At 40.8% G+C, this 17495-nt stretch overlaps 1 protein-coding gene across 3 annotated transcripts in view; it reads left to right on the forward strand.

Moving 5' to 3' along the window:
- The window catches only part of LOC126397242 (protein phosphatase 1D-like), a 34087-nt gene extending 17476 nt beyond the window's left edge, over positions 1 to 16611 (forward strand). For all 3 annotated transcript variants that reach the window (XM_050055883.1, XM_050055867.1, XM_050055875.1), the window contains 3 exons: positions 847 to 1028; positions 1361 to 1585; positions 13630 to 16611. In XM_050055883.1, coding sequence (XP_049911840.1) covers positions 847 to 1028; positions 1361 to 1585; positions 13630 to 14022 — 800 coding nt within the window. In that variant the 3' untranslated portion in view covers positions 14023 to 16611. The remainder of the gene's footprint in view (positions 1 to 846; positions 1029 to 1360; positions 1586 to 13629) is intronic.
- The last annotated feature ends 884 nt before the right edge of the window (positions 16612 to 17495 follow it).

The following is a 17495-nucleotide window of genomic DNA, read 5'->3' on the forward strand; positions in this document are numbered from 1 at the left end:
CATCCTCCCATGACCCTCTACCACTGTGCCAAATTTCACATGGATTGACCAAGTCAGTGAGGAGAAAAACGTGGAACAGAGACACAGACAGACACACCCACAGACAGAGTTTTCGTCATTATATAGTAAGATAAGATAGGCCTATATGCCTATAATGAAACTGATACCGTTGCTATTTTTAGATAGCGCGGGATACCTTATTATCGTATTATTGCCCAACCCTACTGAACCGTGCTCTAGTGTGCTCACGTGTGTGTGTGTGTGTGTGTGTGTGTGTGTGTGCGCGCGCGCGCGTGCGCGCATCGGGGCGAAACCGTACACGATACAGAGAGCAGAGGAGAATTGTAAACGGCAGTGCGCCGCTGCTAGTTGCATGTATGGGAAACACTGCTCTTTATGGTATGAGTTCTTCTGGGTCATCGTGTTCTTCAGCAACATGTACAGTTGCTTCGCTTTCAGGACTGTCTCTGGCAGCCATTCTCGCCTCTAAACTTTTCTCTATGCTCTCACTCTAGCCGGCTCTAGCACGCCTGTGGTGTGCAGCGGTTAAATGGGTCCCTGTTGAAACACTTTCCCACCGCACACGTTCCGGACGTTGTTTGGGCTATTCACCGGTATTGCGGTATATGAAAATTCATATCATAACGAAAATAAATACCGGTTTTTGGTACGAACCGGTATACCGCCCAGTCCTAGCTGCAGCACATTTTCATTCAAGTGCCTGTATTTTTGCCAAACTCAGAAATCTGCCTTTTGTACAAAAATTTTAGACAAGTGAAAGAGAGGAAGGGCAGCAGTCATCGAGACCAGTGGTGATTACAGTTATGTTTCTCTTCTCTGCAACAGGTGATCTGTGGAGCTATGACTTCTACAGTGGGAAGTTTGTAGTTTCTCCAGAGCCAGACACTAGTGTGGTGACCCTTGACCCCAGAAAACACCGCTACATCATCCTGGGCAGCGATGGTTTGTGGAACATGGTACCACCTCAAGAGGCTATCTCCATGTGTCAAAACAATGATGAGGCAATGGTGAGTGGAGAGCTACATTAGAAAAGACTTGTTTCTGTCAAGGCTCTTGTTCTTCCTGTTCTTCTTGTTCTTGTTCCTATTCTTGTTGTTGTTGTTGTTGTTCATCTTCTTCTTCTTCTTCTTCTTCTTCTTCTTCTTCTTCTTCTTCTTATTCTTGTTTTTATTATAGATAGATAACTTCCTTTCTTACCTCCCTGGACTTTTTGGTCTGTTGTACATTAAAGGTTACACAAACAAAGGGCCCTATCATGATTTATGAAAAATGATCTAACAGAGCAGTTTCAACCTCACATCAGACCATGTCAGTGTTGTAACAACCTTCCATGCTGCAGGCACCATGTGGGGTATCGAGTGCCCGGCAGCTTGTCAGCCATGCTCTGCTGCGGTGGCGCCAGCGCATGTTACGCGCAGACAACACCAGTGCCATCGTCATTGCGCTGCACGAGCCTGGGACCTCCCAGGACACGCTGCACCATGAGGAGGTGCTGCTGGACCTTGCCAAGGTGTCCCAGTGTCCTCCCACCTCCATATCCCGTGCTGACACGCCTCTCCTTCAGGTGAGAGCAGGATGATAACAAGTTTATTTTACACCTAAGAATTCCCAAATGAATACCCAAAGGATATTGAGGAGTGTAACAAAATTAGGGCTTGTACCTTTTATTTAGAGAGGGTTCCAGTTAAATTTTTAACAGTTAAAAAAGTTGAGAAAGGGTTGAATTCCTGCATAGTCCGAATCATTGCATATCCAATAAGCATTTGGCTGACACTGTGTAGGACTATAACACTTAAGTTTGCATGGTTTTATTTCCCTATGCACCTCACTAGGGCTTAAACGACTCCAATGGTAACTCGAAAAATTCCATTACTAAAAAGCCTGGAGGCAAATATTTTGCCTCCAGGCTTCGTTAAATCCAGAACAACTATACAGCTTACTGTGTTTCACATGGATGATTATTTCTGTTTCACAACCCGCTTACGTTACTTCCACTGTAGAGCTGTAAATTAATCGTCAATAATATGTCTGATGTTTCATAATGAAGATTGAAATATCACCGTGATGATGGTTTGCAGGTAGGCCTACGTTTGATGATGTTTTTGAGATGAGGCCATTTGCATTTAAAAAATTTTTTTTAATACATTTTAAGAAATTGTTGTTTTTGTATCACTACGCCACTCTTCCATAAGTGGGGTCAAAAATGACCCCAAGCATTTCCTATGGAATATCAAGGGTTAGACCTATGAATCTTTGATTCTTATCAACTGTGACTGTCAGGTATACATTTACTGTCACACTTACACATCGGATGTCAGCAGTCTCACCACCCAGGAGGATTTTTATACAGCAACATATATCTAAGTATTATATTCTTGGAATACATATGATGTTATAAAATATGAACTTATTTTCCACATCCATGACTTTTGTGTGATAAAGTATAGTATTATTGTCATCAAATCAGCCTACTTTGTAGTTAGCTAACACTAGCTAGCTAGTGTTAGCTAACTGCAATGTAGGTACTAGTTAGCTAACTACTATGTAATGTTAGTACTGTAATGTTAGCTAGCTAACATTACTGCATTTGTNTGCATTTGTTGTGTAGAAATAAGCAGACATACTGCTTACTATGATATTTATAGCTTCCTTGTAATAAAATCTTACCTGTTAGGTAGCCTATTATACTATTATTGATTATTCAATGATGTCATTAGTTGTTAAAATGTTAATAAAAAGTGATAAATGAACATGTCAAACATGAAATCATTCTTTTGTTGACCAAAATATAATACAAATCAACATCTTTAACCAAAATGAAAGAAATTGCTTAAGTTTATCACATAAAACGCATTGATTTTAATTGGGGTCATTTTTGACCCCACTTATGGAAGAGTGTAGGTATTGGTAGGTCATGCATCTAAGGGTTAATATTTCTCCGCTATGTGTCTTGTGAAACTCTTTTGGATTAATATTTCATTCCCAGTATGTCAAATACATAGTTTATGCAGTAGAGTATTGTGTGCACAGAAATATAGGGACAAATTGCATCCAGTATTGAATCAGTAAGGGACAGTCAATTTTATTTTTCAATATGGGACGATCCCGTATTGTACGGGGCAAGTGGCAGTTCTATCGTCTACATACCTCGGTGTGGTGCTGGCGTCAGTCACATTACTTATCCTCATTTTTACTATCCTTACTTTTATCTAGACCTCCGCAGAAAAAGAGTCTGATGCATTTTAGAGCTTTGCGCTACTCGGTCAATTAAATAACTTCACTACTGACAAGCTGTTTGACTCAGAAAGTAGTGACGTTACCACCACGCTACTGACATTGCTACTGAGACGCTACTGCCCAACAGTGATTATTTTTGACAGCGTGAGAAATAGTGGCGTAGCGTGAGTGCGTGTGAAACCGGTCATTTACGTGACAGTTGACAGCTCTGACTTTCAAAAAAGGAAATAAATTTATAGCTCATTTCTCTCATTTCAGAGACTTTTCTTATTTTCGCTTTTATATATTACTGTTGTCCTTAAATAAAGTTAAAGTAATTTAATGAAAACACACAGTATTTCTTACCAGATGGCTCGATTAATCGCCAGAATAATCGATAGAATATCGATTGCTACAGCCCTACACCTGTCTATAGGGGGTGGGCATTAGACAACACTTAGTCTAACATTTCAACACATTCTCACTCCGACCTTGTCACATATGGTCGTGGACTTTACACATCGAGTTATGATGTGCCATGTACCCTGGATGCATTGGTTGTTGACATTCTGGGGCACTGTGTCAACTTCAGCCTGTTACATTTCATTGTGTCTTCTGTTTTCACAGGAAATGTGATGGCAACAAAAGCACTTGGTTGGGTTTAGGAAAAAACAACAGGGTTTGGCTTTACATTCATACGGGAAGTGAACACTGGCCTCCTCGGTAAAAGTCAGTGATTGTTGGACCCATCCCCAACCCCTCCCGCCTGCCCTACTTGGACTTATGCCCCCTTAACTTCATCGGGCGGCGTTACAGAATAAAGGCGACTGTTATCTGGTCATTGGTATTCGACGACTTCGGAGTGAGGCAGGGTTGAGCATTTAGACAGTTGCAGCTCCCACAGATGGTACTTGATAAATCATGCTTCTACAGATCAATAATGAAAATTCAGATGATGGGCCAAAAATTTTACTGACACATTGTGAAGATGCCATTACCTGTACAATCACACATGCAAGATTAATATACTGTTGTAACATGACAAATGTACACACACACCTGATATGATAACAGTAGGAAGTAATGTGGCATTAACTGTACTGTACTGTACATGTATCATGTATTGTTTAGCACAAGGTCCAGTGTAATAAAACACCTCAGACAGCTCAATTCAGTAGTATTGGATTGCATTATGTCTAGGGATGCCCCCCTTGCTAGTCGGCACCAGAAATATTAGTCAGTTAAACCTATTAGTGTTTTATTAATGTGTAAGGCTGCTTAACTGTCATGCAGCCACCCGCCACTAGCGGTTGCTACAGAGCCGTCAGACAGCAGTCCCCATCTCCATGGTAATGCTTAAGTAAACCGCAGTCTTAAAACATCACGGTGGGAAATTGGAGAGATGTCCGCTAGCAGAACCAGCGCGGTTTGGCAGTACTTTGATCTAAAAAAATGAATTCAGCAGCAATTAATCTTTTTCAGATGTTTTATTTTTTGTTAACTTTAAAGCTACTCTTACCTTTCTAGCATTTCACATAGCACTTACAAAAAATTTGAACATCCACAACTCCCGCCTCCCTCCAAAGTCCCATCCCCTTCCTCCTGCAACTCCACCTCCCTCCAAAGGCCTACTCCCCCCTCCTCCATTACGTCCTCATTACGACTATGATAGACGTAAGCGTTGGCAAGGTAATGTTAGATACACGGAAGAGGTGAGTGAGTGTAACATGGGTTAATGTTACAACCAAGACAGTCAAACGCAACCCTGGAGTAGGGATGTAACGATATGGAAAATTTGATGTCTCGATTATAGTGACCAAATTATCACAGTAAACGATAATATCGCGATATTTTTTCAAGCGCTGTAAAATGTCCAAAAAATAGATATATTGAAATAACTTCACTAAATCTTGTAACTTCCTTATCATACCAAAATGTTAACAGCCAAAATCTTATACTAAAATGAAACTTTCACATTAAAGGGGCATGGGATTGGCACAGCAACAGAAAATTTTATTTTAAATGACAAAATATGTAAACAAATTACAGGAGCAAAGCTTATTTGTCTGGTGCATCTTAACAGTCCCAAGTGCCGCTATCACCACCTTCCGCCATGTTTTCATTCTTTGTGTTTACACATGGTACGCATTCACGCAGCGCCTGCATCGCGAGACTTGAATGAGGCTGTTATTACATATCCTGATTATCCACCGCGATAATGCAATTAATTTAAACATAAACGGTAATTCTTACCGTGTAAAAATTAACCGAAATTTACCGTAATATCGGTGATCGTTAAATCCCTACCCTGGAGTTTTAAAACTCAACCAGAGTCAGTGATGACTGATGAGTTTTAGAATAAGGTTAGAGTGCTAATGTTAGATAGTAGTGTTAACGTTACTAGTAAGTGGAAACACACAAGGAAGATAACGTTAATGTTTCAGAGGCTACGCTACAGTAGGCTAACGTTAGCCATTAGCAACTGGATGCTGTTTTGTCATAATGTTATAGCTTATGTTACATTAGAGCCATTCTAAAAATACCTGTCCAGCAGAAACTCTGCGACCATCTCGTCCCTTTTTTGCTCAGGATAAAGCTGCATCAGTCTTCGCCATCGCTCGAAAGCAGAACGAGAGTGCAAGAGCAAGTTCTCTCTTAGTGTTGGCTTTTTCTGCAATATTCTTTCTTTTGCCAACTGATTCCCTGTTCGAGCGGCTGGAGGTGGAAGCAGTTGTCCGCATTTGTCTGCCATTGTTACTAGGGCTGTAGTCTCCTGGTCGACGATTCGATTATTTGGTCGCTATGCTCTCGCCCGACCAAATTCTCATTGGTCGAATGATCGCCGTGTTACTTTCATAAGGAGAAAAGTGCTACATCAACAGCTTTCCAGGATTAATCCATTATTTCCTGTGGCGGTTGGACAGGCTAAGTTACCTGTGAAAATGGGGGTGTTTTCAAAACACCCACATTTTCTTTGGTTGACTACAGCCCTAATTGTTATGGACTAAAAGTTTATATCCACAAGCATCCCTGTTACTAGCCTATTTGTTGTCTCACAGACTCACACTTCCTGGTCAGTGGCGGGCGGGGGGGATGGGGGGGGGGGGCAACCATCAATGATTGGTCAGAGTTTTCTTAGAATCATATGAGAATGGTATCTGTGAATTTTCTGTGTAGGAAAAAGTAGACCTTACAGGTTTTCGGTGTCAACAGCACAAATTTTATTGAGTTTCTATTCTAAACAAGAGATAGGTGCTTGTGTAAGTAAACAAATATGAAATTGGTCCACCGCTATCATCTAAAATGGAACAAATGAAAGAATATTTGTACATCATTTGTTTTCATCTACGTCAAAGAAATAACGTTACAAAATCTGTCATTGAATGTGTTGTGCTATCGTTAACATGGGACAGGACATACGTACCATCACTGGCACTGCTCTGCTGAGACTTTGCTGCAGCTGCACTTAATGCCATGCGACGACAAATGCTTCAGCATGTTGGTGGTAGGGCTGCACGATATTGGGAAAAATTGCCCCCAGCGAGATATATTGCGATTTATATTTTTTCTAAGGATGCATTATTTTCCACCAGATGACCTCAGTAGCTCTACTTGGTGAGAATTAATCATTCTGGAATTATTAGGCTGATGTTGCTTTGAATGCAACAGCATAAAATGTGCTGAAAATAGGCATTTGTTCAGTGAAACCACCATCTCTTTCAGTGTTTCCCCTATATGCAACTATTTTTTCTTTTTTTTTTTCTTTTTTTAATCTTAGCTCTTTAGAAACTAACGTTATATTATGTGGCGCTACAGATGCTTCATATCCAGGTCAATTCACACACTTGTGAGTTAAGCATATAGGGCTCAAAAGGAAAATAAACACAGATCGTGTGGTTCTTGTTCTCAGGGATGGTGGAGCCAACATAGTTAAAGGCATGAGGCTAACTGAGCTTCCCTGCTCATACTTTACAGCTTGTCATAAATGATAGCCTTTCCAGTCAGAGAGCTGTGCTGGACATTATTGCCACACTTTAAAGCTTTGCAGGTCGCTTTGGCCACTCCGTACTTGCCAAACAAAGGCTGAGGGGAATTCAAGAGGAGCTTGGCCTCCCACCACACAGCATTATCCAAGCTGTCCGGACTCGGTGGAATTCAACATTGCATATGTTGTAGAGGATGTATGAGCAGCGATGTGCACTGAATGTGCCATATTAACTGATTACTGCACAGTGGGATATAGGGCTCAAAAGGGTGACGTAGCGGAGGTGGAAAAACCGCGATGCATTGTGTGCTTTGCGGGCAATTGGAAAATTGTTTATGTTTCGCGACGCTACGCTTGTGTTCTGTTGTTGTTGTTTTAGCATTTTAAAAGTAACTGTATCCTTTGAAAATGGTGCAGACTTGCTGTGTCATTAACTGCCAAAATCGTTCTCATGATCGCTATGGGAAGAAGATCGATGGGCTGAAATAGAACTAGGGACAAATCTAACACAGCTGTGTAGTCAGGACTTTTAATCCAGTTTTTAAAAAAGAAAAAAAAAATACACATCTTGATGTCACTAAAAACATTGTTTCTCAGTTGTCTCCACAGGAGTAAACTTGTCCTAAATTGTGATTAAGAAGTGAAAGTTAAAAATAAAGAAACTCTATGTTGTGCCCACCCATGTATGACGATGGAGAGTTAGAGATTTATGGTGTGACAATGCCCTAATTCATGGAGAGTTAGAGATTTATGGTGTGACAATGCCCTAATTCTGAAATAAATAACCGAGAAGCCCATACATATTTACCACATAAATGCAGAGTGAATTTCAGGCTTCAAAATACTTTTTGTTTGAATCAAATTGGTCCAGCAGACACCAAGATATGTTAGTCAAAACCTGAGCAAGCAAACAGGCAGCACCACAAGGAGGTGGGACACAGTGAGGCTTGTAAAATTTACATACCTCTGAAATGACGACGGTCTTCTCTTTAAGGTGTAAATTCGGAGGTCCTGCACCCACCCAAAGTTTGCTTGCCCATGAGCCCTTAAAGGTTTGGCATTCCTAAATTCGTCGCCGGTATAATAACTTATACCGTTGACGAGATAGAGGACAAGCTCAGCTTCAGTCAGTGGCGGCAGGGCTTTTAAATCCCGAGTCCAGTCTCCGTGCTCGTACGGATCCACTCCACCTATTTTCTGGATTTTGTCAAGGTACCGAGCCTTTGGAACAGGGTCCAGCTTGTCTCGGTACCGTCCGACACACTTTTCCTTTGCCCGGTCCATTTAAATCTCTCGCTTCACGTCTCTCTCCCGGCGCAACGCAGTGTAAACAAAACAATTTGCCCGTAAAAATGGCGCTGGTTACACACAATGCATTGCGAAGTTCGGCCCCGATGCGCACACACACACAGACAGGTGCGCGCACACACACAGACACAGGTGAGCACACTAGAGTGCGGCTCGTGGCGCATTTTCCCGAGTCCAAGACATTTATAACCAAGCCCGGCCTGAACCCGCAGCACGGCACTGTACACACAGTCTATGGAGCCGACCCTGTGTTGTGTTCAGGCGTTGTCACATAAGTAACAAATTCCAGCACTTGAATAGGCCATTTATTCTTTATTCCACTAAATTAGACATCTTTGTTGGTCAGTCATTAAAACGGAAGCGAGTTTTACACGCATCACCCGGCAATTTAAATGTGCCTGCTTAATTTAATTAGGGCAAGCCACATTGCAAGCCCCACAATGTAAATATTGCACACGTGTGCATCACGATGGCGAGACATATCGTTCAGGCCTAGTTGGTGGTGTTTCCGCCCTTGCATGTAATTACGGTGCTGTATAAATTGCACGTCGCACTGTTAGTCTTTTTTGATGAAGTGAAGCCTTGCTTTCGACAGCTTCTGTCTCTCCCCCATTACGTCGTCTTTGTTGTTGAATGTGCTGCTGACTGACGAGCGTGACGTGCGTCATCAACATAAAGATTCGGCGTAATGAAAAGAATCAATAAGGGAATCGAAGTGGTTCTCGATTCCCATCCCTAGTTTTCATCATGTTCACATTCATACCACACGGCGCAAAGTGTTTCCTACTTCAGCGGCATTTAAAATCCAACCTTGTTAAAGATTATGATTAAAGGCTTCAAAGGGCTCTTAATGCACACACTATTTTTTTGGGAGGTTTTTTTGTGGTTTTTAGAGTAGTCGACTAGTCTTAATTAAAATCGTTTAGTCGACAGGGAAATTAGTCGCCAGGAACATCCCTGATTATGTCCACATCGTCCTCAGCCCTTCTGTTGAAACCTGAAGCTTTTTTCTTCCTGGTTAAAGCTGAGGGGTGTACCACTTTTAACCTGGCTAGATTGCCATGGTAACTTATGTAGCAACTCTAACCTGTTTGGGACCAGTTTTTTTTTCGAGTTTCGACTTGAAATCTGCTAAAAGACACCTTTCACAGCTCCTTAGAGTAGCATCACATGTAGTCAAAATTCAATACAAGAGCGATACAGATTTTCAGCTTAGGGAATACGCCATCAATGCACTTCATCCAGCTTGTGAAGCCCAATGTTACATAAATGCCCCTGAACGAGGTTGTGCAATTACAGTAGTGATCAATGATGCAAATGCAAAATCACAGGTAGCATACATTGATAGTTCACTGTATTATTAATCGGGATGACATTTACTTGCATATGAAATGCGGTATCATTTCTTCAAACCATACAATAACATCACCACTTTGAATTATGCCTTTATGCTTGGTCCTGATTGCTGAAATCCATTTTCCACTGCAGTTTATAGATTAGTCTATTGGGGTTGTTAAAAAAATTTTTAATCATTAAATTAGTGCTGCACGATTTGATAAAAATGTGCGATTGCGATTTGAGTGGACAATATCGCTATTTGCGATTGCGATTTCAATATAATAATAATAGGTGGTCACATGACCATACGTGCTGCACACACCAGGATAGCTTGTGGACGTGATGCCAACAAACTCCACACACTACAGGAGAGGCAGTCACGTTCACAGGCACACACGTTAACATTTATTTACATTAAATCGCAAATCGCAGCCTTTTATGCGGTTATGTAATCGCACAGCCTGACATCGCGATTGCGATTAGATTAATCATGCAGCACTACATTAAATTCAGTACACTTTGATTGGTCCGAAAACTAAAGGGATTTCCACGTCTCCTTTATTACGGGATAGTATCAGACCTCAATGTAGTTCTTGAGTATCATATTTAAATCTGCTGCATCAAATTTGAATCTTCAAAGCTGCATGCGGAAGGTGCAGCTGTCACATTCAAAATAAATGGAGAGATTAAATAAATAGGTTATATCAATTTGTGAATTCATACAGTTCGTCATTTTCTGCAAGCATTCCTCTCTCACCTCAGTTGAAGCAATATTGTTGCTTTTTACTGTAATGCTTTCTTAATAATAGACTTGCAGTGATTAAAATTTTTTGGGCCAATACCAATTTCCGATTTGCAGAGCGTTTGGACGTCCGATTCCGATTTCAGTTTTTTCAAACCATAAAGTCTTGCCTTTATTAGAGCATTTTAAGCAAGACACAACCAGCTTTTCAATAATCATCTCAAACAAACAAACAAAAACAGTGACACAGGTTAAGAAACATTTTCCTTTTTGCTCAAATATAACTTCAGGTATAGTATTAAAATAAATAAGTAAAAAAGGCATCCATAAATAAAAACATAGATAAATAAAATAATAACTCTTGGTTTATAGCATTTACAAGTAATTTCTTGAATAGACAAAAATTCCATATGGCCGAAAGGATCTTCAGCACGTGGACACGCGCCTCGTCAATTTCAAGCGGTACAGTGCAGCAGTGAGAGCTCAGCAGTTAAGTTTAACACGGGCAATTAGCAACTTTCTCCTTCTCTCTTTTGATGTGTGTGCGTGAATGATTAAGGTGAGAAGCCATATTTGTAAGAATTGAGTGTAAAGCTATTTTTCCTTTTGTTTATTTCAGAACCACACACATACACACTTGTTGTGAACATCCTGCATTGAAAATTAAAGTATTCTTTCAAACTTGATTCTCTGGCCGGAATCATTTACTCCATAGTTGTCCTACCCAAACCAGTGTGTCCCTGAGGTCCCCTTCCTCACATCGCCCAAGCTGTGAATTGCACATGTGCGTGTGTGTGAGCTGCTGATGTCACTGGATGTCAATCATGTGGCGCGGTGGGAATTTGACCAGCGTTTTAAATCAGCATATTTTAGACTGACCGGCCGGTCGCAGGTCATGGCCGATCACGTGAAAACCGGCCCGATTCCGAGCACTGCCGATTAATCGGTGCAAGTCTACTTAATAACCTTGAAAGACAGAAGTTGACATCATGCAGCTGATCAGTTTTTCATGGGAACACACTAGGGCTGGGGCGATGCAAATTATTTGCATCGACGCGTCGGTTCAAACAAAAAAATGGCGGCGTGCAGCAGCAGCAGTGCTGTGCTACTGTGCTATGGCCAAATTAAGTGCTGGAATTTGTTATTTACGTGACAATGCCTGAACGCAACATAGGCTCCGCTCCATTGACTGTGTGCACAGTGCTGTGCTGCGGGTTCGGGCTGGGCTCGGTTATAATTGTTTCACTCGGGTTGTTTTCGGTCAGGAAAATGCAACCCGAACTGCGCTCTAGTGTCTGTGTGTGTGTGTGTGTGTGTGTGTGTGTGTGTGCGCGCGTATGTGTTTGTGTGCATTTGTGCGCGCATCGGGGCAGATCAACGCCATGCGCGTTACAGAGAGCAGTGGAGAATTGTAAATGTGCGACCATGTAGAGACAGAAATGACATAAGATAAATAACATAAGGCTATTTAGTTTATTTAATAAAAGGACAAGGTATAGACCTGTTCTATAGGAAAGGTAACCTTAAATGATGTTAATGTTAATAAGAAATGTTTTGGTATTCATATTGTTTAAATTGCCTCATTTATCAAATATCAATCAATCAATCAATCAATTTTATTTATAAAGCCCAATATCACAAATCACAATTTGCCTCACAGGGCTTTACAGCATACGACATCCCTCTGTCCTTATGACCCTCGCAGCGGATAAGGAAAAACTCCCCCAAAAAAAACCTTTAACGGGGAAACAATAATGGAAAAATAATCGGCAAACGAAAAAATAATCGTTAAACTAATCGAAAAATTAATCGTTAGATTAGTCAATTAATCGAAAAATTAATCACTAGATTAATCATTTGGGACAGCTCTAGAACACACGGAGAGCCTGAAGCAGAAAGTTAACAGAGACAGTTGATAACCACCTTTGTGGTACCTGTTATGTCTGACTGAGGCTTAAGGGTTTGTTGAGCCAGCTTAGGCAAAGAGAGCCTGACTCTGTTGAACTGGCTTCATAATACAGGCCTCTGGGGTAGGCAGTTTAATTTTGACTTGATTAGACAAAAAGTCCCTTAATAACCTTTTAGTATATTGTAATTCAAGTGGATTGGGAGAAAGCTAGACTTCAGCACCTCTTCTTGACTCTTTTTTCAGGCTTAAAAAAATTTAGGCTGAACCAGACAGTGCCTTTTCCAGATTTTCGCCTACCCCAGCTTTAAGTAGACATTAGGGCTGTCAAAATTGCTCAAAAATGACGTTCGAATATTCCTTCTAAAAATAACTCATAGGTTCGAACCATTCTAATTTTTTTTTTTTCGCATTATGTCCACAAGAGGGCAAACTAATACAAGGAAACATACTTGTATATGTATGAATACCATAGATGAATACAAGGAAACATAACTACCTGTAGGTATTTTTATTTCAACATAAACGTCTTTGAAAACATTTACATACCTACACATTAAAACACATAAAACAATTATCTGTAACATTACGTTCTAAACGACCGCGGACCTCTCGCTCGCCCCCCCTCTCTGACCCATGGCCACACCGCCCATGTTAACCGATTGTGTCATCCACACCGGCTGCAACGCGCCGCGCAGCTCCGTTTCTGCGTCTGGTCTATTTTCTGCGCGAGCCGCGAGCGAATGTGTCAAGCCGAGGGGTGACGGAGACAACAGCTGGGAGCAGAACCTCTTGTCGACCAGCAGCACTTCCGCGGGCGGTGTGGCCCTGGCGTTTATGCAGTGCGTTCAGTGCAGCGGCCCAGGCCAACGCACACTCGCAAAGAGGACAGCTGCGGTGGTATTTTTTTTTTCTCCACAATCGAATATCAATTTTCACATTCGAAGGTCCATTTTTTTTTCAAATTCGAATTTAGAATATTCGTTGACAGCCCTAGTAGACATACATTATTTTGTATGGTATTGTAAATATTGAGTAGTTTACCTATCTATATTTATAAGTGCTGATGTTTGTCCTCTTTTTTTTTTTTTTTTAAATCCTTTTCTTCTACAGCGGCCTCTGGAAGAAGACACTCCCTCTGCCATATGTGAGCTCCTCCCTGCGTTGGAGCGACGGGATGGACTATCAGGAAGCAACAGTCTGTACCACATGAATCTGACTGACCCGTTCACTCTGACTCTACTGTGTCCAAACAGTAGTGCTGAGTTGCCCAGTCAGTCCAGTCCCACACATTGTGTGGCAGTTGGCAGCAGGACAGCCAACAGCAAAAGAATTATTGACAGATCATCATCACCTTCATCAGGCCAGTCGACTAAGAAGGCTAGACTCAGGACTGCCGACAGGCAGCCACTGGCCCAGCACAATGCAGAGGAAAAACAGAAGGAGTCCAATAACGTCTCCCCCATTCTCCCGCAGCATAACAAGACCACAGTGTGTGTGTGCTGAAACACACACACAGACATTATCAACCTGCTGCCTCCCACTTTAAGCCTTGTCTCCAGTGGTGTTTCTGTTCCTTACGTTTGCAGTTGTCCTGCACATTCTCACAGTTTAAACCAGCCTTGCTGTAGGGACTATGGAAAGACTTGTCGTCTTGTTCAGCTCTAGTACAATACTCATTTAAAGTTTATGGAGTGCTCACTTTTACATAACATTTTGTGTCTTTGTTTTAAAATTCTTTCCTAAAATGCTGATTAAATGTGTCTTACGCCACCTTTTTCTGGTAACAGTTGTATGAAATAAGTATGATTAATGATGCTTGTGTAAATATTATGCGTTTTGTAGTTGAGTATTGAGTCAAACCTTTCATTTAAAACAAATAGATATTTTTTTATACATTCTTTTATTGTTTGATGATAAAACATGAACTTAAGCAGAGTTCCACCACAGTTTTCATATTGTTTTTACTCTCACCATATATCATTGTGTGCACACTCTGTTTTTAACCCTATTTATGTATTTTTATTCTCATTATTTTATTTGATCACTGGAGATTTGTCTTGAATATAAACTGAAGGTGCTGCTACAGTCACGAACCAGTAAGCTACTACATTGTGTATATTGATATATAAATATATGTGATAAGTGTTTGCAGCATTTTTTTCTTTGCGTATGCATTTGAAATGACACATTGGCCCCTGTGAGGTTTCAAATAATAGAAACAGTTAAGTTTCAATTGCACAATGCATCTTAAGGAATAGATCCCCTCTTAATCATATTGTGTAATTGTAATTTGTAATGAAACCTTATGGTGGAGGGTTTTTTTTGTTTGTTTTTTTGGTGTCTTCACTTCCCCTGAGCCAGCTCCACCCATTCATACATCAGGTAGTTACTTTCTGTGTGTCCCAAAAAGTTGGTATGTCTGTCTCTAAAATGATGGATTTCTCCCTGTGTTTGTTACCTCCAGGTGGCTCTTAAACAAAGACTTCCTTTGGTTCTGGGGGATCTACAAAAAATCTGAGGTTTACAATCAATGTTCATAATTATTTTGTGTTGCCGGACTTCCACTGTGGCTGCACTTGATGTATAAGTGAATTTCATGTTGTCTATGTTTGACCACACGTCTGTGACAATAAGAAAAATGCTTAATCTCAGGCATGTTGCTCCCAATAGATGGCATTGTCTCGCATCACCAGTCCATCCTACCACCTTGTTTTATCTGTTTTGCTACAAGGCAATAGCAGTTTTTTCTGTTTTGTTGAGGTTGACTTAGAGGTTCCTTTAGCATTTTCCTTGTACAAGCCATTGTCCCTCCATGTTGCAGCTTCAGTTGTATGGTTACTAATGTATGCACAAGGTTCATTGGTGAGTAAATACACAATGCATGGACTTAGGAGAATATTTTGCACTATTATGGTGACCTTAATTTTGTTTAAGAAAAATATTATTTTTAATTTGAAAATGATTCAGCTAGGAAAGGATGACATCATTGGAGTCTAAAATGAAAACCGCAAATGTAGGATATTTGAAGTAAAATAATCAAACTGTTTTAATTTCAGTTATGTAGAAGGGAATCCTCATTAATGTGAGTAGAGTTTGCAGAACATGGCTGTTAACCCTTTTGTTACTGACAAATGATTCAGATGAGAAATATTCATGAGAGAATAATGATCAATACAAATAAGAAACATTTCAGTCTTTGTAAAACCTTGTTACATGATGATGACATTTTATTGAGCTAAGTGCAATTTCTAACAGGAATTTGTAGCATCATGGATTGGTTCAAAACTATTGTACATAGTGATAATGTTGATGTTTGACTCGTTCCCTCTGCAAATACAGTCTGTTACTTTGCTCGGGATTCCCATACGCGTTTTCTATACTTTTTTGGAGATTTCTCAGAAGTCTTGGTATACTCATTTACTCTGCTGAATAATTACATCCTTGATTCAGATAGCTGTGCTAACAGCATAAAGTGCATGTGTACAGTGTAAATGTGAAAAACACTTATCTGGAAATGAACCTATTTAAATAAAAAACTCTCTTAAGTAAAGTCATAGCTGCTTTGCAAGTAAATAGTGACATATTAGGGTTCAAGCCCAAAGGTCTAGAACCTTACTGTTTTTGTGCTGGTTTGTTATTTCTATTTGTTACCTTTCACCGTGACTCCAATTGCTGTGAGCTGGAACAAACTAGAAACATGAAACTTGGTGCAGTAACTGGAAATGGTGCGCAAATGTTTCTCAAGCAATATGACCCAATTATGCTAGATGTTGGTGCTATAATTTACCTCAGGTGGCACGGTGGTGCAGTAGTTAGCATTGTTGCTTCACAGCAAGAGGGTTGCTGGTTTGAACAAGAGATGGGGGAGCCCCTCTGCAGAGTTTGTATGTTCTCCCTGTGTCAGCATGGGTTTTCTCCTGATGCTCTGGCTTAATTGGCTGTACGTGTGAATGGTTGTCTGTCTCTTATGTGTCAGCCCTATCGTAGTCTGGCAACCTGTTCAGGGGGTACCCTGCCTCCTGCCCAATGTTAGCTGGGGCAGGCTCCAAATAAATAAGCAAAACTAGTAAAAAAAAAAAAAAAAAAAAAAAACATGGCAGCTTTCAGCACAAAAATGGCCATAACTCATTAACAAAATATTTAATTATCATAAATGCCGGTAGATGGGCTCAATAATAACGATTGCCTGATTGCCCGGGGCAAGTAAAACTCAAGGTCGGGCATGTAAACTAACAACTCACTTGCCCGATGGGGCAAGTTGCTAAAAATAGTAAAAGTTAATAACTAATTGATAAAATAAATGTATTTTAAAACGTGCTCCTTCGGCTCTGCTGCAGCGGTCTCTCTGTCTGAAGTCACAGGCACACGCTGTGTAACAATGTCCTGCCCACAGCCCCCATTGATTGGTTACATGGCACAAGTGAAGCCAATCAACACTGAAGCCTCTCTACAGTGCAGCATATAAGAGGAGAGAGCTCTATCTTACCTCTTCATAAACTAAAGTCATATTATTTTGCGCGACAGACGCTTCATAAAATAACATAACAATATACTATTTATCGTGTTATGTCATCATGTCATTTCTGTCTCTACATGGTCACGCGTTAACAATTCTCCTCTGCTCTCTGTATCGCGCACGGCGGAGTTCCGCCACACACACAGGTGAGCACGCTAGAGCGGCTCGGGCCGCATTTTCCTGACCAAACCTGACCCCGAGCCCGGTGCAGTTTGTCAGCTGACAAAGTTATTGTTATGGACACTGTGTAAATAACCATCAACAGACTGCTGTTACGCACAGACAAACACGCTGCTTGCACAGCAGCGCAGCGCGGTACTCTTGGTGCTGAGCTTGTGTTGCGTTCAGGCGATGTAACGTAAATAACAACTTCCAGCACTAAAATAGGTCATAGCACAAAACAGCAGCATGTCAAGTGACTTTTTACTTTTATTATATTCAATAAAATTGTATTTTCCTA

The sequence above is a fragment of the Epinephelus moara genome, chromosome 2 (assembly GCF_006386435.1).
Source record: "Epinephelus moara isolate mb chromosome 2, YSFRI_EMoa_1.0, whole genome shotgun sequence".
Taxonomy (NCBI): domain Eukaryota; kingdom Metazoa; phylum Chordata; class Actinopteri; order Perciformes; family Serranidae; genus Epinephelus; species Epinephelus moara.